The sequence below is a fragment of the Tiliqua scincoides genome, chromosome 1, assembly GCF_035046505.1.
Source record: "Tiliqua scincoides isolate rTilSci1 chromosome 1, rTilSci1.hap2, whole genome shotgun sequence".
In the NCBI taxonomy this organism is placed as follows: Eukaryota; Metazoa; Chordata; class Lepidosauria; order Squamata; family Scincidae; genus Tiliqua; species Tiliqua scincoides.
This window is the reverse complement of record NC_089821.1, coordinates 139,213,158-139,238,559: the sequence shown is the minus strand read 5'-3', so window position 1 is coordinate 139,238,559 and position 25,402 is coordinate 139,213,158. Positions and strand designations below refer to the sequence as shown.

At 42.3% G+C, this 25,402-nt stretch overlaps 1 protein-coding gene across 1 annotated transcript; it reads left to right on the top strand.

Annotated features, from left to right (window-relative positions):
• The first annotated feature begins 2,843 nt into the window (after nucleotides 1–2,843).
• On the top strand, nucleotides 2,844–18,848 carry FAM161A (FAM161 centrosomal protein A). Its single transcript, XM_066638733.1, has 9 exons — nucleotides 2,844–2,942; nucleotides 3,327–3,336; nucleotides 6,499–6,506; nucleotides 7,020–7,261; nucleotides 9,195–10,385; nucleotides 14,097–14,264; nucleotides 14,441–14,540; nucleotides 15,569–15,729; nucleotides 18,095–18,848. Exons 1-9 carry the CDS (start codon nucleotides 2,844–2,846, stop codon nucleotides 18,312–18,314), a joined length of 2,199 nt encoding a protein of 732 aa, XP_066494830.1. The 3' UTR covers nucleotides 18,315–18,848.
• Nucleotides 18,849–25,402: the final 6,554 nt, after the last annotated feature.

The following is a 25,402-nucleotide window of genomic DNA, read 5'->3' as shown; positions in this document are numbered from 1 at the left end:
TGTTTTGTTCTCAATACTTTTTCTAGTGATCTCAAGCATAGAATTGGCCTTTGCTGCCGCCGCACATTGGGTTGACACTTTCATCGACTTGTCCACCACCACCCCAAGATCTCTCTCCTGATCTGTCGCAGACAGCTCAGAACCCATTAGCCTATGTGAAGTTTTGACTTTTTGCCCCAATGTGCATGACTTTACCCTTACATTGAAGCGCATCTGCCATTTTGCTGCGCATTCTGCCAGTTTGGAGAGATCTTTCTTGAGCTCACAATCACTTCTGGTCTTCACCACTTGGAAAAGTTTGGTGTCTGCAAAGTTGGCCACCTCACTGCTCAACCCTGTCTCCAGGTCATTTATGAAGAGGTTGAAGAGCACCGGTCCCAGGACAGATCCTTGGGGCACACTGCTTTTCATCTCTCTCCATTGTGAAAATTGCCCATTGATACCCACTCTCTGTTTCCTGGTCTTCAACCAGGTCTCAGTCCAGGAGAGGACCTGCCCTCTAATTCCCTGACTGGAGTTTTTTCAGTAGCCTTTGGTGAGGGACTGTCGAACGCCTTCTGAAAGTCCAGATATATAATGTCCACGGGTTCTCCCGCATCCACATGCCTGTTGACCTTTTCAAAGAATTCTAAAAGAGTTCATATATGTCACACCATTTCACATTTATATTCTGCCCTTCTAAGACTCTCAGAGCAGTGTGCATGGCTGTTCTTCCTCTTTATCTTAACCTTCTGAAGTGGGTTACATTGAGAGATGTTGACTGGCCCAAGGTCATGTAAGCTTCATGGCTGAGCATGGATTTGAACCCACATCTTCCTGATCCAACACTATTTACACACTGGCTCTCATGTTCTCTTTAAAAACCAATGAAGAGATATGCTTGGTATGCATGAAGGACATGCCAAAGTCTGTCTTTTATAAGATGAAAATGCTGTTTTCATGATGTGATGCTTATAGATTTCAAGCCTGTTTCCTTCCAAGATACACACTTGGAAGATACACACTTCCTTCCTGATACACACTGGAGTGAGGTATAGCCAACTAACATGGTGTTTATATGGTAGAGGCAATTAATTTCTCTATGAAATCTGAAGTGGAAATGGATCTTTAAGACTTAGGGATGCTTTACAAGTTATGTTTTTCAAAAATGTGTGCCTACAAAGAAAGTGGAGGCAAACTAGAAGTTGTGTAACAAAGTGTCATGAAAGTGGCATGCACCACATTGCTTCCTTCCTGGTGCCCTTCCAATAGAGTCTGAAGAGCTTTTTGTTTAAGTTTGCTTTCTCTTTTAATTGGTTCTCCCAAGCCATAGGCTGTTTCCCTATTTTTTTATTCTGCTCACATATGTACTGTGGTTTATATTTTTGTATTATATTTGTGAGCCACCCTGGGGATCTTACTGTAACTTTTTCAGAGAAAAGGCAACATATATAAATCTCTTACATAAACTAAGCCCTGGCTTCTAAACAGCAGTAAAAATTAAAAACAGTCATGAGAGGCTACTGTAATTTTGAGTGGAGTGGCTGCAGAGGTGGCTTTTTTCACTCAAAACTATGTTGGCATCCTGGTTGCACATCTAGATGTATCTTCACTTGCCTAAGTGTAGGAATAAGATTTTGAAAAGTATTCACTATGGGAAAAGTTTACCAAGTTGTATTTTACATAAAGAAAATTTTTTACAATAAATATCATAAAGAGATTGTTGCCTTCTGCTGAAAGGATAAGTGATGTTTTTCCCCTCCTCTTTTCCATTTTGAAAGTGGAGTACTACCTCTGAAAAGGCTGCCTTGACTCACCTCAGATCTAGGCTTACAATCTCAAGGAAGGGGGGGGGGGAGAGAGGCAAAGCCCTTTCTTCTTAGGCCACAATCCTATTCATGTCTACTTGGAAGTTAATTCCATTGCATTCAGTAGGGCATAGGCTTGCTGCCTTAGTGTAGCTTGCAGAGGTTCAAACACACACACTGTCTAACTGGGTGGGTGGAGGAGATGGCCCTTTCTGCAACCTGAGGGTTGTGTTTATGTGGGGTCTTCTTCTGTGCTACTTGTTTTCAATATGACTGGTGGTTTTCATGATTTAGACACACTAATATTGTTGGCAAAATGCCTTAAGTCAGTGGGTGTCACACATTTAGCAGCAGGACCCACTTTTTAGAATGAGAATCTCAGGACCTACTGTAAGAGATGTCGTGACTGGAAGTGACATCAGCAAGCAGGAAAATTTTTCACCATCCTAGGCTGCAATCGTACCCACACTTAGCCAGGAGTAAGTCCCATTTACTATCACTGTTACAAGAATATACATACATATTGTTCAAAGTACAGGTCTGGGACATTTCCCTGAATGCAGTCACATACCATGGGAGCATCAAAGTTTAATAGATTAATGAAATATTAAAAGGTATGGGGACCCACCTGAAATGGGCTCGTGACCCACCTAGTGGGTCCCGACCCACAGCTTGAGAAACACTGCTTAAGAGATATATCCTGTGCAGCTGGGCACTTCACTTTGGCTTCCTGGGGAGGTGCTGGGAGGGGCTGCAGCCTCTGCTCCTTCCCGCCTCCAGGTGCCTGCAGGGCAGTCTCAGTGCCTGGAACCACTTCTCCCTGTGCTGCAGATTAAGCCCCGCCCGCCCTGCCGTGGGGGAGGGGAAGCGAACACAGCGCCGCATCCCAAGGAGCGAGCGAGGCCCGCTGCAGGGAAGGATGCTCTCGATGGATGCGTTGCGCCTTCCCCAGCAACGGAGGTCTCGTGTCCTGTCGGAGATGCCGTAGCGGTCCCAGCAACGGACACGCGCGGCCCTGGCAACCAAGCGTCTTGCTCCCGTTCTCGCCGAGGGGCCATGGACGCGGCGCACCGGGCCGCGCTGCTCGCCGCCTCCTGCCTCCATACCCCGGTCAACCCGCGCACCAGAGCACCGGTCGCGCTCTACGAGCGACAGGCGGGCAGGCCCGCGGCCGGCGACAGGCAGGTGGGGAAGCGCCCGCGGCAGCCTCCCTTCCACAAGCCTTCGGGCGGCTTCGAACGCAGCCCGCCTCTTGCGACCGCCCCTAGTGGCGAGGGAAGGTGTCACGCTACAGAGCTGCCAGGGCTGCTTGTAAGAGCAAACTCGTCTGTGTCGGCCTCTTGCACGTGCACTTTCCCCCTGCACTCTTCTGCAGTGTCATCCCCTTGCACTTTCCTCTTGTACTTTCCCTTTGCACTTTTCTGCAGTGTCATCCTCTTGCACTTTCCTGCAGTGTTGTCCCCTTGCACTTTCTTCCCACTGGGAGAAAGTGCCACTGTTTGAATGCCTACCTACCTGTTGCACAGCTGTTAAATGCAGAGAAAGAAGGGTGGCTGAGATGAAGCCTCCATAATTTTGCTTTGAACTTTTCCAGGCAGCAGATTAGTTCCTTTGGCAGATGTGGGCATTTTTTGTTTGTTTGTTTGTTGTTTGCAATGGAGGATTATTGTGTGAACAGCTTTCATTAATAACCAAAATGGCTCCAGATAAGGTGTCCAGAGAACATCACATAACTCCATCTAAGCAGATTATAGCTCTCCAGTCGTGTATTGCCAACTTCTTTCCCCTGCTCCTCGAAGCTGTTGGATTTTTATCTGCTTAAGCTCCTGCAGCTTGTCTGATCACAGCACCTACATGCTGAAACAAACAAACTTCACCTGCTGAAGTTTTTCTGTCCTGTAACCATTAAGCTGTTCTTGGTTATTAAGGAAAGCTTCTTGTATATCTATTTTTCACTGATAGAGAAATAATCTTTTACCCCCCTTTATTTTCCTGTTGTGCCTCAATGCTCGTCATTTAACTGGTAACACCTTCCCTGGCGTAGTGAAAGCTGCGCTTGTGGGGTTTATGTCTATTGCACACCTTTGTTTGTCATCAAATTGATGACTGGCGCTGGAATGATATTGTGAAAATAAGTACAGGTATTACCTTTTTCATGTTGTGAACCCACCTTTTCCCCCCACTTAGCTTGTCTTAAATGGAGATTATCTGACATTGTTGCAGGTTCAGTTATGTTAAGGGTGAGGAGGCTATACCTCTGCTGGACTATGTAAAGTTCTAGTCAGACATGGGTTTTCCTCCTCGCCTTTGTTTGGCTGAGAATGGAGAGGCATGGATATTGCAGAGTGTGCCCGTTAGAGGGTACAGTCCCTTGCCTCAGGTCTTGCACTTGTGTCCCCCCCATGCTGACCAAGAACATTGAACATACTTTGAGCATGATACACACTGAGAATGAAAAGAACCTTCCTTTTTAATAAACTTAAGAAAATAGAATTATCTACCCTGTCTATTGCTTGATACTGCTTCTCTTGGAAAAGTTTGATTAGAATCTTTGTAACATTATGCTTTGTCATAAATTGTCTCTTTGCTTGTCATTTTCAATTTTTTTTTCAATTTTCACTCAGGGTGTGTCCTGCTTTTTGTTTTGTCAAATTTTAGTTATATATAAGATATTTCTTAAAGGGATGTGATACAGACAATAAGAAATGTGCTACTAAAAACTCTTGCATTGTAAAGTTTACCATTGACAAAAGGCACACAAACTGTGAGTGTTGACACCCTAAATAGCTTAAGGAACTTAATAGCTTAATTTATGAAACTATTTATGGTTATTTTTTTCTAGCATTCTATATGCAGACTCTGTGTAAACTTTACTAACAGTAGTGTTTATAAATTGCAAATAATGTAATTAGAGACAGTATCCTATCAGCTTATCTAGGAAAAAAAATGCCAGATGGTATTCCTGCATCAAGCTTATACAAATCTCTTAATTAGGTTTCTGCCAAAGAAAGCTGAAACGTCTGTCTGGTTTGACGTACAGTTCAACAGAAATGTACACGTGTTTCAGCATAACCATTTTTGAAATACAAGTTTGGAAAGAAAAAGAGATTTTTACATGGTAGTGCTAAATTTATGGACTGGAACATAAATGCAGTTTTATATATAGTCTGTTCACAGCCCAGTTCTCTGTGTTGGTGCTCTTAGAGTGCCCAGGATTTGACAGAAAAGTCTCTCATTTCATTACTGGTAGTGGTATGCTGCCAACTGGACTCAATCCCAGAAATAATCCTTATCCTTAGTGTATGTAAAAGAGTTTGTGCATCACTAGAGGGGTTGTGGTTGATACACAACAAGTGCTCTTTATCCTAGTCTTCTGTGTTGGGGTAGTTTGTAACCCCAGGGGCATCTCCCTTGCAAAAACTTGCAAATTAATGGTTGTCCAATTTTACCCTTTTAAACCATAGTCAACAGCATATCCCTACGCAATGTGTCTGAAATATAGCTAGATACAATTTATTTTCTGTGAATAAAAGTGTGCTTGTGGGTGGAAATGTATCCCAAATGCAATAAACTTTTGCATATGAGGTACTTTTGTATCTCTTAAATATTTGGGATACAAGATTCCCTTAATTTATTTTCAATGCTTTATGCAAAGTGGGCCTGAACATTTCCCTGAAAGGTGTTGCCTGATTTTTGTAACTGTTACCTCAGTTATAACCTTCAGTAGATAGTTTATCTGTGGCTTCTAAGCTATTTGATTGCAAAGTTGCATAAACGTAATTGCTTTCAGATAATCTTTTGATGAGGGACCAACCCATATTTTCAAAGTCAGCAGCAGGTTTGAATAAGATCTAGATTTCAAACAAAGCAGCAGGCAGAATGATGAAAGTTATCTATAAAGAAGTCTTCTTAATCCGGCAACCATTAACAGCAAGAAGCAAACTTGCATTCCAAAAACTTAGAAAAACATCACCTTCAGAGACAAGAAGAAATGAAACAATGTTCCATTCTAAATACTGTAACTCATTTTCTTCCCCCTTTGTTTCATCCACTACTGTGAAAGAGAAGATGGGGGAATGCTGTGACAGTTCATTTTCCTTTATATATTTGTGCATTCCTGGGAAACCAAGGCTGCTGTTTTGCATGTTGGAAAGGCTTTTGCTAGGTGGGCAGAAGTTGAGCATAGATGTTTACCACTAAGGTTGCTAGGGATGTTATGACAAATTGATTGAGGAGTTCAAAATACAAAAGCCCCTGATCAATTTCTTGTAAGCCGAATTGGGATGAATACAGCCCTAAGGGTGTGCAAGTGCACACAATAAGTCTGATCAGGGGATCTTGTGAGCTACTCCTGCTCTGCACCTCCTCTTCCCTGCCAGGGTACTCAGAAACAAACCTTTGGGCAGGGGAAGGCAGCACAGGGCACTCTTTGCCCTGGTGGTGTGTCTTTTCCCTGCTAGGGCTGAACTAGGCCTATAGGTCTTCTGTGCAGAAAAAGACACTCAGTATGGATTCCTTTGCTGGGAAAAATGTGTGGAGCATCTTTTTCTTGCAGGTTCAATGCAGCCCTAGGGGAAACAAGTCACAGCACAAGTCTCAGTAATTTAATTCTAAAAGAGTTCTTTCAGATACTTGTAGTTTAAACAAAATTTATTGTTATAATAAAGGAATAAGTGCTCTCTCATTTGTGGACCTGTCTAATTTTTTAAAGGGGCTTGGGTGGTCTGTTGGCCTGGCCCATGATATGCGTTCTGTCAGTGAAAAGCCCTGATAGGTTGGGGACTTATAACCCAATCCTATGTGCCAGTTAGGTTCCAGGGGTCTGTACAGAACTTGAAAAGTAAGGAGGTTGAAACAGCCGGTTCTTGCCAGCCCAATGCTATCATGCCTGTGCCTGCACAAAAGCTCAAACTTCCTTAATGTGGAAAGCTAATGTATCCTAATTTTTGTTCCAGGATACAGTTCAATCCCTATTTTGATAGGAAAATATTCTGGGGATTCAAAATACCCCAAAACACAAAGAGAGAAATTTGGACAGAAGGCTAGGGTTAAGATGGCAGTGTCCTGCACTTTACTATGTGTTCTGTACTTGACAAGTAGACTTAGACCCTGGGTTTAATATCTGTCCTTGTGGTATGCAGGTTCCCTATCAAATTACTAGCATCTTAATGACATTAATTTCTCATAGGAAAACTTAAAGCAATGTATGATCTTTTTTTTTTTTTTTTTAAGGATAGTTTGAATTTAAGCTGTGGGAGAGAACAGAATTCTATTTTGCAGGCTGATTGCGAGGACTGGATAGACCTTTCCAAAATGTACCTTTCAAATCAGGAGTATTATTTAAAGTTGGAAGAGCTGAAGAATGCTCACCTAGTGACAATGGCAAAACTGGAAAGCATGTATCGGAATAAATTGTATCTGAAAGATGTGCAACCCATAGCCAACGTGGATGTGTCCCGTAGCATGAGTTGTAGGTATGGTTTACAATAATCTCGACTTCTGTTGTGTCATTTGTTCACAAAGCTGTTCACAAAACTATCTCAATATTGCAGATATATTGCTAATGAATTAGCACACTAGTGATCACACCAAAATGTTGTTTCCATTTTCCATATCTGGATGTCAAGAAAGAGTCAGTCAGGACTTGATTTTTCAAAACAGCAAAAAACCTTGAATTCTAGAGTTTTTACCAGGCACAGTTGTCTCCCTGCAGCGAGCTTGGGTGGAACAAGTAGATAACTTTTGGTTCCTTTGGTTCCCTGCTCCACTTTAACCATTACTGTTTGTAGACATTGTTTCCGTTTTCTATGTTTTAGATTTGTCCTTGTGTTTTGAAAATATCCTTATATAGAATAAGCAAACTCTTATTATGTAAACTCTAGTGGTTTACAATAAGCTTATATATTAGATATATTATATATTACATTAAAGGTAATTATTTGTCATTTAGCTCAGTAGATGTAATAACTGACTGTTGCTTGACTATGTTAAAGGAATTTGGAGTGAACTGCAGGATTATATGTTCTTTCGTCTTCATTCATTCTTTCAGAAGTGCAAAGTTACCTCATTGAGTTTAACATTGGCTATCTATTGAATTGGAAATGACATTTAATTGTCCTGAAGGTTAGAACTTTGTTTAGCTCTAACCATGGTTGTTGTACTGCAGTGTGTTATTGTAATGTGCCTCTAGGATCTTTTGTGGTATATTGTAAGGTGCGATCTATATTTTATAGATAGATAAATGTAATGATTAGATGTTATGGTTAGCCATGGTTAAATATAGCAAGGGATAATTTCCACTCCAGGAAGAAGTGAGGAGGGAGCCTATATGATCCTGTGGTCAGTTCCTGATTCCTTAACCTTCCAGCCCAATCCTATGCACTTCTACTAGGAAGTAAGTCCCACTGAGTTTAATGGTATTTACTCCTAGGTAAGTGTGTATAGGATTGCAACCCTAGTTACACAATTTGTAATATTGCATTTTTATTGGCCCAAGCTTTAATTCATTTCTAAACGAGTATTTTGCTGATTAGAATTAAATTTGTATGTTTTCTAAATTCAAAATATTTTTAATGCATACATTAAACTCAATTTGTAATGTATCTCTGAAATTGTGAAAGATGAATTGAAATAGGATTGTCTTGTCTCACAAGATCTTTTTAGAGAGCATTAAATATATTTTTTTTAGAGATCTAAAGAGATGTGGTTATCCCTAATTTTCAGTATCAGAGAGGGGTCCGAGAAAGGATCCTTCACAGATACTGAGCTCCCACCTGTCCTTTCCAAAACTAATAATCAGCTTTGCTAATGTGATGTAAAATGTTTATTTTTAGTTATCTGTGAGTTTTATTAGTGTTATAGACAGCTGTGATTAGCTACTAGTTCTTAATATTTCTCAAGGGAATTCTCCTGCTGCGTTGTCGCAGTTTGGAAAACACACTGACTGACATTTCACAGGCTGCTGTTTGAACCTAAGCCACAGTTCCATTCTATTTAAATGTTGAAGCTGTAGCCATTAGTGTCTTCAGATTGCAACAAGCTGCAGACAAATGCTTAGTACTGTGATTTTACTCAGGAGAAGTTTGGCTAAGTCCTTTGGTTTGAATAGAGCTGTTTCTCAGGCTCTCTCTGGGTAGTAAAGAACTGACCTGTAACAGACAGGCCCAACTCACTACACCAGCAGAGTTCTGTAAACTGCAACTATCCCCTAACCATTATCCCCTAACCACTTTTCAGAGCATGATACCATAGTCTTCCAAGACGGAAGGATGCCAAATGAATGAACTATCCCCCTAAAAAATGCTCCTCTGTTCTCTCATCCATCAAGGCAGAATATTACACAAATTATTTTTAAATTCAGTTTGCTGCTTCCAGAAAACTAACCTCACATGTTCTTTTGCCTTTTAGATCAACATGGGATAAGAGCTCATTTCGACCCCAGAATATGCGTAGGTCCCTCTCTGAACCCAGTTTAAACAATTCTTTCCATTCAGATTCATCTGATGTGTCTGATAAAGAATTAGAATTAGAAGAAGACAATTATAGTGAAGAGGAATCACTAACATTTGATAAAGAGCACATGGAAAATGCATGGGATGGGTTTTCTCCAGAAGATTACTCCCACTCTACCAAAAATGTCTCATTAAAATCACTGACTTTGAAAAAGAGCAGGAGGAAACAAAAAAAATGGTTCCCAATGCTCACAGTACCTAAGCCCTTCCAAATGACTATTAGAGAAGCTCAGAAGAAACAACAGAACATCAAATCCAAGTCACAGATTGAATTGGAAAATAACTTGCTGAAGAAACAATTAGAGGAGGAAGCTGAGTGTCATAAGAAGTTCCGAGCCAATCCAGTGCCCGCTTTTGTCTATGTCCCTCTGTACCATGAAATAATGCAGCAGAATGAAGAACGTAGAAAGTCAATTAGAGAAAGGAGGAGAGAAATCCTCCTAGCCTCACAAAAACCTTTTCAGTTTATTGAAAGAGAAGCACAAAAGAAAGAAATGCAGAAAATGCAAATGAAGGACCTTTCTCAACCAGAAAAGAAAGCAAAAGTATTCAAAGCAAAACCAGTTCCTAAATATGTTTGCAGTTCAAAAATCAATGAAAAGCTAAAGGAAGAAGAGCTATACAGAGAAATTAGAATGCAGATAAGATCAGAAGAGCTTCTGCGCAATTCATCTCTTCCCAACAGCAGATTAGGAAACAGAAGCGCTCATAAGCATAAGCAGCGAAACTGCCTGGAACCGAGTGAGGAACTGGAACACAATACAATGACGAAAGCCAAGATCCCAGATTTTGAAACGTTGCACCAAAAATTCCAGAAGCAGCTTCAGAAACAGAAGAAAGTGAAGCTTAATACAGTCTGTGAACCCTTCAATCTCCAAACATCAAATATTCCATCAAAAAAAGAGAAGATTCTTGAGGATATCCAAATGGATGAAGAAAAATTAAAGGAAATGCGTTGGCCTTATGTTTCATCCCGAAGTAAACCTCAGAAGAGGTCTCTGAATGCAAATTCAACTCCTTTAGGGTATGAAGGATCACCATCTCCAAGAATCACAGAAACTGCAAGAAGGCGATTGCAAGCTGTAAGGTGAGCCATTCATTGGCTTGGACTGAGGCAGTCATAAATTAATCCCATGTTGCTTGTGAAAAGCAAAAATATAGATACTAATCGGCCCATCGCTTGGGTGTTGCTGTATTTCTTTGGTGAAGTGTTTAAATCCTTACCAATATCTATAGCTGATATGATACCTTCCCCAAAATGTTGAGTCTTTATTCAAGGTGGTTGAACCAGCCTTGAAAGCATAAGAACATAAGAAGAGCCCTGCTGGATCAGACCCAGGGCCCATCTTGTCCAGCTTCCTGTGTCTCACAGCAGCCCACCAGATGCTTCAGGGAGCACATACAAGACCACAAGATACTTGCATCTTGCTGCCACCTCCCTGCATCTAGCATTCTATTTACACCCACACTCCCCAGCAAAGACACCAGTTTGCAATTGGGTTGAACTTGTACTACTTTATTAAACATAGTGGACAATTTTTAATGTGTGAAACCTTCCCTCCCTCACCAGTCTGGGATAGGCAAAAAAACTGCCATCCACGACCAATTCGGATGACAGAAAAAAGTTCTTACCCGGCCTTCATAATGAACGATCAGCTAATCTCAGACTGTACGTACCCATCATGGCTTATAACATGCAATGGAGTTTTCTTCCAGAAATCTTTTTTAAAAGATTCCAGAAATACCCTTTTAAAGGCATCTAGGCTGGATGCCATCACCACATCATGTGGCAAGGAGTTCCACAGACTAATTATACACTGGGTAAAGAAATATTTCCTTTTGTCTGTTCTAACTCTCCTGACACTCAATTTTAGTGGATGTCCCCTGGTTATGGTGTTATGTGAGAGTCTAAAGAGCATCTCTATATACACTCTATCCTTCCAATGCATAATTTTGTATGTCTCAATCATGTCCCCCCCTCAGGAACCTCTTTTCTAGACTGAAGAGCCTCAAGCACTGCAGACTTTCCTCATAAGGGAAGTGTCCCAGCCCAGTAATAATTTTGGTTGCACTCTTCTGCACCTTTTCCATTTCCACTATATCCTTTCTATGATTTGGGAACCAGAACTGAACACAATGCTCTAGGTGCAGACTAGACTATGGCAACCTTCAGTCTCGAAAGACTATGGTATCGCATTCTGAATGGTGGTTCTGGAACAGTGTGGATGGTGGTTCTGGAACCACCATCCACAGAACCACCATGTGAATGGTGGTTCTGGAACACAGACAGTCTAGTGTGGCTGAAAAGGCCGATTCAGGAGTGAAAATCTCTTCCACACTGGGAGCAAGTGCAGTCTGTCCCTGGTTTGTCTCTAGGTGCAGCCATACCACAATTTGTACAATGGCATTATAATATTAGCTATTTTATTATCAATCCCCTTTTTAATTATCCCTAGCTTGGAATTAGCCTTCTTCACTGCCACTGTACATTGGGTTGTCACTTCCATTGAGCTGTCCACTAGCACCCCAAGATCTCTTTCCTGAGCTGTCATAGACAGCTCAGACCCCATTAGCCTATATTTGAAATTTGGATTTTTTGCCTCAATGTGCATTACTTTACACTTACCTACATTGAAATGCCTCTGCCGTTTTGTTGCCCATTCTCCTAGTTTGGAGAGATCCTTCTGGAGCTCCTCACAATCCCTTCTGGTCTTCACCACTTGGAAAAGTTTAGTGTCATCTGTAAACTTGGCCACCTCACTGCTTATCCCAATTTCCAGGTCATTTATGAACAAGTTGAAAATCACTGGTCTCAGGACAGATTCTTGGGGCACACTGCTTTTCACCTCTCTTCATTGTGAAAACCGCCCATTGACACCCACTCTCTGTTTCCTGGACCTCAACCAATTCTTAATCCATAAGAGGACCTGCCCTCTAATTCCCTGACTGTGAAGTTTTTTCAGCAGCCTTTGGTGAGGAACCATGTCAAACGCCTTCTGAAAATCCAGATATATAATATCCATGGGTTCTCCCGCATCTACATGCCTGTTGACCTTTTCAAAGAATTCTAAAAGGTTTGTGAGGCAAGACTTACCCTTACAGAAGCCACGCTGAGTATCTTCTGGCAGCATTTCAATCATAGACCTGGACCTGCTATTCGATTTAGCCTGCAACCATTGGAAAAATACTCCCTTCCATCAGTCTTACTACAGTTACAGTGACACCGGCAGGGTCACTTCAGGACTTCAGTTACATATCTTAAATGTGGTTTAGCAACCTCAGTAACCTACTGATTACCTTCACACAGAATTAAAAAACTCAGATTTCAGGTGATATAAAACTACAAAATGTACAGGTTGAGACTCATTATTCCTGAGGGTTCAGAGACTCATGTGGATGGCAAAAATTGAACTATAGCAAATCAATTTAAAAAACAGTCCTTTGCTCTGGTGATTTAAAAACAGCCTTGTTGATCTTTGTGATGTTAAGACAGTCATTAAGATGACAATCCAACAGTCTCTCTCCAGTTAGATAATCCTTAGAAAGGATTATCTTTCTTTCATGTGTTCAGGGGGAAGGGAGGGAGTAGTTTGGAGAGAGAATGATTGATGGCTGCCCTCCCTCTAACTGTTGTAAAGGACTGTTTTCCTTTAATTTAAAGGGCCCTTATCATGTTGAGATAAAAATCTCTACCACAGTAAGAAAAGCATTTTAAAGAGCCTGCATTTTTCCCCTTCTCCAGGGATCAGCACATTCCTTCTCATTTGCAGTGGCCATTCATGTTGAGTCAAATCTGTATATAAAAATCCATGTATAACAAGGTTGGACCTGTATTTGTATTCTGCTTTCTGCACACAGAGCACAGGTCACTCCTGACGTATTGTTTATAGACAATTGTGTTCCTGGTAATGATCTCAGTGGGAAGGTGACTACCTTGCCCCTTGTTTGGTATAAGTGAAAGAGGCAAGAAGGAAGGAAAGTCTCCTTTTGCCTTCAGGTTTCTATCCCTCCCATGTCACCAGCTGATTTCTAATGATGCGCATAAGATTAGACAGGGTGAAGAGCACAGAATGGGGCAGGGTATGTGCCTTTCTTTTCCACGTTCATCTTACAAGAGATTGATTGCCTAGGAATCAGTGGGCACTTCTGCTGTGGCCCCCAAGCCCTGTGGATTCCCCCTTCCTGCAGTTTTGGTGTGATGTGTGAAATGCATTTGTAGCAACCTCTCACTCAGGGACCCTGCTGGTGTCACTGTTACTGTAGTAAGAGTGATGGAACGAAGTATTTTTCCAGTGGTAGCAGGCTCAGGGCCCAATCCTATCCAATTTTCCAGTACTGCTGCAGCTGTGCTAATGGGGCATGCATTGCATCCTGTGGTGGGGACAGAGGCCTCCTCGAAGAATGGGAACATTTGGTCCCTTTCCTTGGGGCTGCATTGTGGCTGCACTGGTGCTGGAAATTGGATAGGATTGGGCCTTAAAACCAATAGCAGATCCAGGTCTATGCTTGAGATGCTGCCAAGAAGATTGTTGAGGCTGGCAATTTCCAGGCCCAACAGACTTGACATAGGGATGGTGGCAGTAGTTGTTGTCCTTTTAGGAATGATGGTCATGGGTGGCGAAGTTCTCTAACAGGGCAAAGAAATTTGTATTCTGCATACACACATTGTTGCAGAAAGTACATTAGATGAAGTACATTGTTTCTTGTTCTGTATGAGTGGCACATCTTTTAAGGAATTCTTACAAAACATTTCTTTTAGATTTAAATTTATTTAGCTTTAGTTTATTTTCATGTTCAGGGATTCAACTGAGGAAAAACGAAAGCTGGAAGAAGAGCAGAAAAGAAATAGAGCAAAACAGAAACAAAGGGCAAGAAAACTACAGAGACTTATTACCACTCGGGCTGAGGCAAATGATCCGCACCTGAGCTTAGCTCAGATGTACAAATCTAAGCTAAAATTGTTCAGGTATTCTGTCATTTATCCTCCAAACCCCGACCCTCTAGATGCAAGACAATTAGTGCTGTAGTAGACTGTCAAAGCTACTCCAATAGATTTGTCTTGCTACTTCCATTTTACTTTGTTTAAAAAACTCACAGTTAAACTCTATACTGTTTTCCATGTCATGTTATATTAAAAAACAGGAAACATGAAAAGCAAAGAATGAAAGAATATCTGCAGGAACTTCAAGAAATGGAAGAAAGGGTGGAAAAGAGGCCACTTTTGTTGGAAAGAACCGCACAGGTTATTGACTTGTCTCTCACCTCTTGCTACATGTATCTCCTTCCATTGGGGTGCCAACTTTTCTTGTTACCTGATATTCAAGAATTGCTCTTGAAGTGAAACCATTTGCCCCACCTCCTGAACTCCCACTGTATCATTCCTATAGGCTTCATTTTATTTGTGCTTCCTGCCCACTTATGTGCAGTAGTAGCTGAAAGAAGCTCCCTCTTTTTCTTTTGCATTATTGAACCACTTCAGTGCAAATGCAAAGAGTGCATTTAACTGAATCTTTGCACAAATAACCCAAATATATGTTTGCCCACCAGGGCTGTGGGTGTCAGATTAAAAACGTCATTGTATTTTGCATATGTATTTGTTTTTCCCCCTTAAATTTGCATATTGCTTTCTGCTTCTCCAGAGTGGCTAACTACATTGAAATTGCAGTGTAGTATGTAATATAAATAATATAAAAATGTATAAACAAAGAATAAAAATGGATCAGTTAGAACACAACAGAGACAGCATACAATGAAATCAAACTAGTAGCAACCTCTGCCCCCCAATGGAGAGCTCATCATCGTTATTTCACAATGACTTGGAGGAACAAATGGGTTTGTAATACATGCCAGGAGGAATGGAGCAATTTCCCTCTTCTGTGAAGGAATGTTCCTGGGGGGGCCACCACTGAGAAGGCCCTGTCCTATGTGCATATGAAACTTAGCAACTGGCAGCATGCAGAGTAGAATCTCCCCTGAGGATCTTAGTAGACAGACAGAATCACATGAAAGGAGGAGGTCTTTAAGCTGCCTTGGGCCCAAACCATATGGGGCTTTAAATCTAACAATTAGTGCCTTGACATAAGTATCAGCAACACATGAGAAGCTAATGCAGTTGGAGTGAAAGAAGGAATGCTTTCTATAGTCCATGGAACTTTTATGTTTTGAACTATGGCAATTGCATATATAGATGATGGTTTCTTTAAGCTTGGGAACACAATGAATTCTGCACTAATTTTCTGTTATGTTTCTTTCCTCTTTTCTTTAATTTAGAAAAATGCCCGAATAGCAGCAGAGAAGCATTACTTTGATACCCTCCGAGAGCTGGGCCTTTGTGAAGAGTTTGTTTCAAAGAAAGGTCAAACAGCTACAGAAACACTTGTGCAGTTCAATTCTGGTGGTGGCTCTGAATGCTCAATAGCAATCAAAGGAAGGTAGACATCACCAGTGATTTTTTCCCTAGAAAATTTAAGTTAGGAAGCTGACAGTATTTTGTTTATTTCCCACAGGTAGGAATAAATGATCCCTCAAGAGGGTCTTTTAAGAGCTTGTTTGCATTCCCTGATCCAGCAGCCCAGAGACCCTAGTTTGCTCACTGTGGAGCTTCAGTGCTTGTAGGCTGTCTCCTCAACTTTAATGGAGGTGGGGATGACTTCTCCATTGCAAAGAAGCCAGGAACATTTGCAGGTCTACTGTTAGCAACTGATTGGTGGATTGGGAAATTGGTGGTAAAAGTACTTGATATGGAGCACATTTTGACAGGCTAAAGTGAGCTTCAGATCCTGCATTCCTTCAGCATGTACAGGTTCTACACATTTTAGGTAAAGTTAGATATGCTACATAATTACTGGTCACTGCTAAGCAAAAATCCTCTTTTTCTGTTGGATATTTAAAGAAACAAGTGCACATAACTGTATTTGACATGTTTTGCCAGTTTAAAAAATCTGGTTTGTTGCAGCTAGAAAAGGATCAGAAATCTTAGAGAAGCTTTTTTTCTCATTTAAGGACTGACAGTGGACATGGAATGGTTCACTTTTTCATCACCTCGCAAGGCAGGATTGGCTAAACTTGTATCCCTACCAGAAAGACTTCCTTCCTGGCTTCTGGTTGTGCCTCCTAATTAGCAAACCAGGTTTCTTGGGCTCCAGGAAGAGGACATTTTTTGTCTGAAAAGCAGAAAAAATAAACAAATCTATATAAAAAATAAACAAATTATGTATATAAAGGGTGATGACAGGGGCGGGTAGGAGGGCTAATTGGGGCCAGGAGAAGGGTGGGTTCAGCGGCAACAGAAGTGTCTGCCAGATCCTAACCCCTTTCCACAGAGCCCAAGTGAGAGGGGTAAGGGGGGTAATTTGTAAGGGTCAAAAAGGGGGCTCAGGGCCAAAATATTTCCTGGGATCTTACATTTTCCAATCTTACCCAGACTTGCTGCCCACGTGAGATGCTGGGGGTGCTACTCCAGGCATGAAGCTTTGTCTGCTGCCACAAGCCATATGTACCAGGCCGAGGAATGCATACATGACACTTGTCACCACAGTGTCAAATCTGGGACGAAATCAGCCTGCTACAATAGCTCTTTAGGGCTTATGGATCTGTTTACCATGAAGGAGTGTCTAGCAGCTCAGGGATAATAATAACTAATGATAATAACTAGGTATTTATATACCACCTTTCTGGTCATCGGATTACTCCTCTGACTTTATTCAAGACGGTTTACATAGGCAGGCGTTTCTAAATCCCTGAAGGGGATTTTTCCAATCGTAGATGGTTCTCTCTTTCAAGAACCACACAACATTTCAGGTGGATCTTCCAGGTCTGATCTCACTTCTGGCCTCTAGTGCCTTCCATGCAGGCTGACAGGCAGTTCCTTCATCTCTCACATGGAGGGCAGCCAAGACGCTTCGTTGTTCAGAGCAGATGGAATAACTCGGCTCGGCTTGTCAGCTGCTTCAAGGTCTCACCGTTCAGGGAGCTGCTGGTGGTCTCGAACTGGCGAACTTCTGATGTTATTTTCGGGCTAACGGATGCTCTACCCTCTAGACCAGACCTGCTGCCCAGTTGCAGAAGTCAGTTTTGGTGCACACAGGACACTTTCCATTCTAGTGCAAGCCTCAATATAATGATGCTAATTTTTCTGCAATGATTTTCTATATTTTAAAGATTAGAGAGATTTCAGAGTGTGTTTGGTTTTCATTATTACTGTATCTAGTTGCTGATGCCAACTGGGCCTGGGCTCCACTTCAGGAAGTCCAGTAGACCTGATTCCAAAGACTATTCCAGCTGTTGCTACCCACCTCCCACCCCACCCACTTGGGGGAGGGGCCCAAAAGAAACTTTGTACCCCTGGTAAAATTCATCTCAGAGGCCCTGTCCTTCCAAATTTGACCCGACCTGGGTCCACACAGATTTGCACCAGCTTTAGATCTGGCACAAGTCTGAGTAGACCCAGCAGCCTGGCATAGGCTTACCTCAGGGCAAGGTAATAAATATTCCTTTAATCTGAGGAGGCCTCCAGAGACCAAAACTCCCCTGCGAGGTACAGCAGTTCCTGTGTTGGCACTGCTGCATTTCCACATGGGGAGTAAATTAGGATTGGGCTGTAAATGTGATAATTGCTCTTGAATGAATTATTTGGTCACCAGTGGAAGGGAGCACAATGATATGCTAGTTACTGAGTTCAGCTCCTTGTCACTGTGCTCTTTTTAATGTTTCAGAACTTGACTCCTAATAGGTTTTTAAAGGAACCGATTTTACTTCAAAAATCCCAGCATGCGGTCTTCTTTCTTTTTCCTGTAGTGATAATGAAAACAAAGTAGAGGAATCTCAGGGAGAGAAAGAAGATGGAAAGGAGAAGTCACTACTCCAGTCTGACCAATCTTGTGATAAAGATGAGGAGGAGGAGGTCAACAAGATGGAGAAGACTCAGTCAGATCATGATGACCAAGATGCTCTTGAGTATGGAAGCGACAACTATGAAGAAGATTTAGCATCGATGTCCAATGACGATGAAAGCTAATTTGAAGTATATTGCTACCTCTGTGTTACCTGAGTTTTGGTGCTTAGAGCTTAATTTACTCTTCCTTAATGTGATGTGGGGTGAAGAAAATCTTTTGGTGCTGGTAACCTTTTGAAATGCTTTTCATGCCGAGCTGGTCTGAGTTTTCAATGGATATAAACATTTTCTCCTTAACTACCTGACTTTTCAGTTGAAGCATCCCATTACTCAGCTGAATACAATGGAAAAACTTGGAAGTAGGATTCTTGTGTGAATTTCATTTGGATTATCATGTGCAGTATGGTTAAGAGCAGGAGCTGTCAGCTTAGTTATAAACTTAAAACAAGCCGTTCTCAGCCCTAGTTAAGATAATGCCTAGCTACCTAAAGGATTGTTTTATTGAGATAATGGTTGTGTGAAACTCTTAGAAAAAGGACTGTACATGATGTGTTTTTATTATCATAATTGTGACTTTAAACCTTTTCTAGTGTGAAAACAGGCATGGGAATTTTGTTGCAAAAGCTGCCTTTCATGCAGACAACTGAAACAATTACATCTGTACGCACTCCTCTTCTGATGGATGGATGTTTGTCCTGATTACTCATTGCCAGCAACTAGGGCTGGATTAGGTCCTCATGGTTTTATCATTTTATTATCTCTGTGAGACACAGTTAACACCATGTAATATAAAAACACTTTCTGATGTTTATGCTGAAAGGAAAAAGAAAAGCCTGTACAGCAGGATTTCACCTTGCCTTGGCATAACACTCTGTGCACAGATATGGTTTAAAAGTTGATGCAAATCAATCCATGCATGTGTTTTCCTTGAATAACTCATAACAATGTAACATAATAACTCAGGTGAAGAAAGAGGATGCATCCTCTAAAAAGGGAGAAACAGTACTGAAACATTGCCAATATAAATCCAAAGTAGTACAAGACATAATGTGTGGAAACTTGCAATACTTGTCCTCTCTAAGATATAAAATAGTGTTTTTTGTATTTTTGCACACTTTTATCAATAATAGTCATATATATGTGGTGTTTAATGACTGACAACCCAATCCTGACCTGCCCAGAGTGTGGGGCTGCCTTGGCGCCAAAATGGCTGCCTTGGCATCTGGAGCATGCTGGGCAGCTGCTGGCAGTTCCTTGGGGGAAAGGGACTTTTGTCCCTTTTCCCCCATGTAAGGAAAGTAGCCCCACAGTGTGGCTACTTGACTCTGTACCCGATATTGAGCAGGCACAGAGTAAAAGGCTTCTGTGTCAAGCTGAGAGGCTCAACTCTGCCAGTCCCACCCCTCTCCCTCCCCTCGCTATGCCTGCTCCCCACCCTCCCCCACCCTCCCCCACCTCCCCTTGCCCTGGAACACTACCTCCCCCATGCCCCAACTCAACTATCCACTGCCCAGCGGTCTGGGCTACCACTAGGCAGCGAATCACCAGCCTCCAACTGGCGCTGTCCCAGTGTGGGCTCATGCTGGGCCAGCTCCAGCACTCAGCCTGCGCTAACCCTTACAAATGTACTTTATGGCATGTTTGAGACAATGCGTGACGGTGGTAAGCTGGCACACTAAGCTCAGAATTGGTCTCTAATTCATTTAGCTGCCCCACTAGAGGTTTTTTTTTTTGCCTCCCAATAAATGCCTTGAACTGTAAGTTAAATAAGGTAAAGATTTTTATTTGATAGGGCATGCAGCAGGTGGCATCAAGATGGTACCTATGAGTTAATTGGATCATATGCAATGCCTTGCAGCGCAATTCTGTACATGTTTACTCAGAAATACATCTCACTATTTACTCAGGAATACCTCTCAGTGCAGGTTACACTCAGATGCAGCCTAATTCTGAACTTCCCAGGGTGTGGGGCTGTGTTGGTGCCGAAAGTGACTGCTGACACATCCTGTGTGCTTTAGGCAGCCGCCATCGGCTCCTTGGGAGAACGGGACTTTCGTCCCCTTCTCCCGGGTAAAGAGAGTAGCCCTGCAATGGGGCTACTTGATTCACTGCCAGCCAAAAGGTTGGTGGTGAATCAAGAGCCTCCGAGTAAGGTGACAAGCCCAACACAGAGGCTCTGGATCCAGTGGAGTGTCGCTCCAGTGGTCCCGCCTCCCTCCCTCCCCTGCCTTCTCCCCACCTCCTGCCTCCATGTAACACCCCCTCCCTGCCCTCTGCCTGCCTCCCCCTTCCCCAGAATGCTTCCTTCCTGCCTTCCCCCATACCCCTGCTTACCTCTCTGCTGCTCAGTGGTCCATGTGACTGCTGAGCGGTGGAGGTTGGGCACCCACCCAGCAGTAGCCCAGTACCAGCCAGCTCTGGGCTATCACCAGCGCTTGTCTAGTGGTAGGGCCTGCAGACGTGCCTTATGGCACATTTGTGACAGTGTGCGCTGGCAGTGAGCTGTCACATCAAGCCCAGGATTGGGCTCTAAGATTCCTATGCATAAACCCTCAAGGTGATCTTATCCTTTTATTTTTCAAGATTTTCCTCTGAAAAGGAGCTTGAAAATGGCATTTTAAAGTACAGCTATGACATGTACTTTTCTGACCTTTCGTGACAATGGTGCTTTGGAAAGGAAAATGGATTATGATTTGATAGTAGAATAGCCTTTCAATGTCAGCAGTAACATTTGGCTGAGGGTTATGGAGATTTTAACTTGGCTCAAACATTACACAGAATCATAATTTAATGCTCTCTGTGCCTAAGAGAGCCACAGGCACATGTACCTCCCTCCCCACCACTCTCCAAAATGCACAGGAGAAACATGCAAGTATAATTCTGTTTTGTATCTTGGTTTGTTTTTACTGTAGTTAACAAATTCACATTAACACAAATTCAAATTAACACTTCCCCAAGTTCATTGGTAACTAAGAGCTGCAGTTTGTTGTAAAGTGAAAGCAAAGACTTTTATCTCCTCTCACACAAGAGAAAAGGGAAAATATATGAGCCTATTCTTTTCTTTGGCTCATTTACATAGCACCACCTCATACTTTTGCATTATGTTACATCTGATATGCTCTGTGAAATATGTGAAACACTTAGCTAAGAATCTTTGGTCACATTCCAGCCGGGTTAAGCATTTTTATGTGTCATTGAAATCAATGGAAGAAAGTAAAGCATGTGATTATCTTACCATTGAAATTAAGAAAACTTAAAAGTACCATAGATACTCACACGTATAAGGCAAAACATTTCTTCCCAGAAAAGCAGCCTGAATCATTGCCCCGCCTTATCTCGGGGTCAGGCAAGCAGCAAGGGGGGAGAGGCGAGTGAGGGGGGATCCTTTGCAAAATCACTATTGTGGGAGGGAGGGAGAGAGTGAGGGAGCAAGTGATCTTCTGCTGAGAGGAAGCTCTGCAGGCTGGGGTGCTGCTGAGCATTTGCAGCTGCCTGCAGGGGTGCTCCTTCAGGCTGTTGCACAGCTGCAGAAGCTCCAAGGGCAGCCATCAGCAGCCTCCACAGAGGCATCTCTGGAGCAGCACCCAAGACAGAGCAGGAGACAATGAGCTGTGTGCGGGAGGGGGTGTTTGATCGAGGGAGAAGCAGTCATTTGAAACAGCTAGGTCCATCTCCTCTTTCCTTCTTGTTCCCCCTTCCTACTGTATTTAAACTTCAAGCACTCCATAGGAAAGCCCAACTTGCTAACCACCTTCCCATCTCCCCACAGATGAAGTTGGACAGGGTGGGGAAGGGGGGGGGAAAGAGTGATCTTTTTAAAGAGAGAGAGAGGGGCAGCCTGCAGAAGGCTGTATCTTTGTTTCTCAAGCCATTGAAAGGGTTAAGTCCATCTCCTCTTTCCTTCTTGTTTTTGCCCCCTCCCCCTTATTGAATCCAAACTTTAAACTCTCTGTTGCGAAGCTGAGGCTTGCTAGCCCCCATAATCATTCACCAGTGATGAAGTTGTACTGGGGGGGGAGAGGAACAGTTAACTTTTATAAAAGAAAAAGTTTGTGTGTGTGTGTGAGTGAGAGAGAGAGAGAGAGAGAGAGAGAGCACTTAAAACAGTTAAGGCTACAATCCTAGCCTCACTTTCATGGGAGTAAGCCCCACTGACTGTTAAGGGACTTGTTTCTGAGTAGGCATGCCTAGGATTGGGATCCCAGTCTATTCTCTCCTCTTGCTTTCCTCTCCACCTCTCCCCTTACTGTATACAGTCACACTTCAGTCTCTCCTTTGCAAAACTTTTTGCAAACCTCATTGCTAACCTCATTTCCCCCTATCCTCACCAATGAAGTTGGACTGGAGGGGAAAAGTCCCTGCATTTGTGTGTGTATGTGTGTGGGGGGGAGCATCTGTGAGAAAGAGAGAGAAGCAATCTCCCTGTGTGTCTGTCCTTTTCACTGGAAGAGTCCTGGAGACCTTGCAAAGATGTAAAACACAGGAAAAGCAGAGAGTAGAATTTAAAGTAGAATTATTCTGCAGCAACAGGTGCGTATTTTAGCCAGAGAGCTGCATGCTGGCTGGAGCTAGGAAGCACTTGCAACAGCTGTTTATGTACTAAACTTTTAGGAGAGCATGCTTGCTTCTGCAGTATCCCCCTGCCAGGACCTCCACACGAGTGCTGCTGCCCTTCCTCCACAGAGGGTTTACTTCCAAGTAAATCAGGTGCAACTATGTGCAGCTGCACTTGCTCAGTCACTCCTTGTTGCTTATCTCTCTACTGTGAACTGAATTGCACACTCCCAGTTGTGTGTTCTATGTAGAGCTTTTGGCTTAAGGCACCAGGCACTTTAAAGGAGGATTTCATTAATGGTTCTACTGGTATGCTGTTTCCTGTTTACTTAGAGCCCAATCCTAGGCTTGTCTACTCAGAAGTAAGTCTCATTAAAGTCAATGAGGCTTACTCCCAGGAAAGTGTGGATGGGATTGTGGCCTTACTCTGATAGTGTTTACAAATGGTTGTTGAGAGAACAATTAAAAAAATTAGTGAATAAAAATGTATCTTATGATCTATGAGATAGATCATAGTTTTTAATAAATTAGAGACTATTTTTAATACTGTTTTTGCTATACTATGTATACATAGTATAGCAAAAACAGTATTAAAATAGTGTATGTATGTATGTATACATACTGTATAGATGTATACATACTATGTATATATACTGTGTTTTTAATAAATTAGTGACTGTACAGTTCTTAGGTAACAATTACTGGGAGGTTATTTTTCAGGATCTGGCCTTGGGTAAAATCAGAAAAAATTATATTCAGACACCTCCCTAAGTTAAATCCTTGTCTTATCTGAGGGTCATAGCAAATTCCATGATTTTGGGCTCAAAACCTGCCCTCATCTTATCTGTGAGATCGACTTATAGGTGAGTATAGGTGATTTATTTTGCCAAGATTGTATCTTTTTATTTGTACTGTACATTATTTATTTCAATTTTTGTTCTGCCTCATCCTGAAGCTTTAAGGTGAATAACAATGATGTAGCTACTACTGTCAGATGAATAACACCTGCTGTTCAACTTATTTTTGACGGCATGTTTACTCTGCTATTATGACCATTGTGCAGTACTATAAAAATTGTTCATTGATGATAACTAATGTTGAGTAGACAACTAATGAATTTCATATGCATACGGAAAATGTTTAGAAACAGCAGGTAAACAGTTCACTTTTACAGCAAGTCCTCACTTAAATACATTTCGTTATAAGTTGTTTTATTTTAAAGTTGTTGAGGGGAAAAAATTGATTGCTGGCTAGTGCCACTGTCTGTATGGAGTTTCACACTCTCCCCACTCTTCGATTCTGTGGATAGGGAGCTTCTTTGGTCCAAGTTGGAAAACATGGGGATTGATAAAAGATTGTTGCTACTGATTAGGTCCCTCCATCTAAATACTTCATGCAGGGTTAGACGCTCCTGGAGTGGGAATCTAACTCATTCCATCGCTACCAACAAAGGGGTCAAACAGGGCTGTGTCTTGGCCCCCATGCTTTTCAATCTGTTTCTAAACGACCTTGCCCCATCCCTGAAGGAAGTAGATAGCCATTGCCCGAAGCTTGGCGCAAGCCAAGTGCCGCTACTTCTGTATGCGGATGATGCAGTACTGATATCCCGTACTAGGATTGGCCTAAAACGTCTGCTGAATCGCACTGAAGAGTATCTTCTGTCCAACAAATTGCAAATCAACTATGCTAAATCTAAGATAATGATATTTGCCAATAGATGGAAGGCTTTTAAGTGGTCTTGTAATGGCAATAAAATGGAGCAGGTTAAGCATTTCAAGTACCTGGGAATCAACTTCCATTACAGGCTCACTTGGGCTTTTCATCGTAAGGCAGTGCAGAACGCATCCAAACTGGCGTCCTCAGCTATTTCCCGTTTCTTTTTTACCTGCGGCAATGGTTATGTTCCAGCTGCTCTGGAGGCATTTAAGGGAAAGATTCTTTCCCTGGTCCTTTATGGCTCTCCCATCTGGTATAAGGCTATTACCCAACCATTAGAACGCATTCAAGCCTCCTTTCTGCGGAAGATTTTGGGTTTACCCAGGTGCGTTCCCTACTCGGTTCTGTGTCTTGAGGTGGGGTTAATTCGGCTAAAGACGACTGCTTGGCTTAGATTACTGAAATTTTGGTTTAGGACTTTATTTAACCCTACCTCCTCTGGTCTAATGCTCCAATTATTGTCGGATTCAGTCCTGCCATTAGAGATCACTGATCTTCTAACCAAGCTCAAGTCAATAGGGCTGGACACTGCAGAGCTAGGCATGATTGGGTGTGATGCTGCTTACAGAATCGTCAAAGAAAGAATTCTTGACATCGAACAACAAGAGCTGTTTAGTGCCGCCAGAACCACATGCTCTCCACTCTATCTCCATGTTCCAATCAGTTTTGGGAAACTGGCCTCCTTCTTTTATCACCTGGAGTGCCCACAGGCTCGGAGAGCATTCACACTTGCAAGATGTAATGCTCTTCCATCAGCCGTGTTATCGGGCAGGTTCAGTGGTATTCCCTACTCGGAGAGGAAATGCAAGTGTGGTAGGGATTGTATTGAGACCATAACACATACCCTTTTCTACTGCCCACTTCATGATGTCTCACGCAAGAAATATCTAGGCCCTTTGCTAACTAGGATGCAGGGCTGGGAGGACTCAATCATGCTTCAG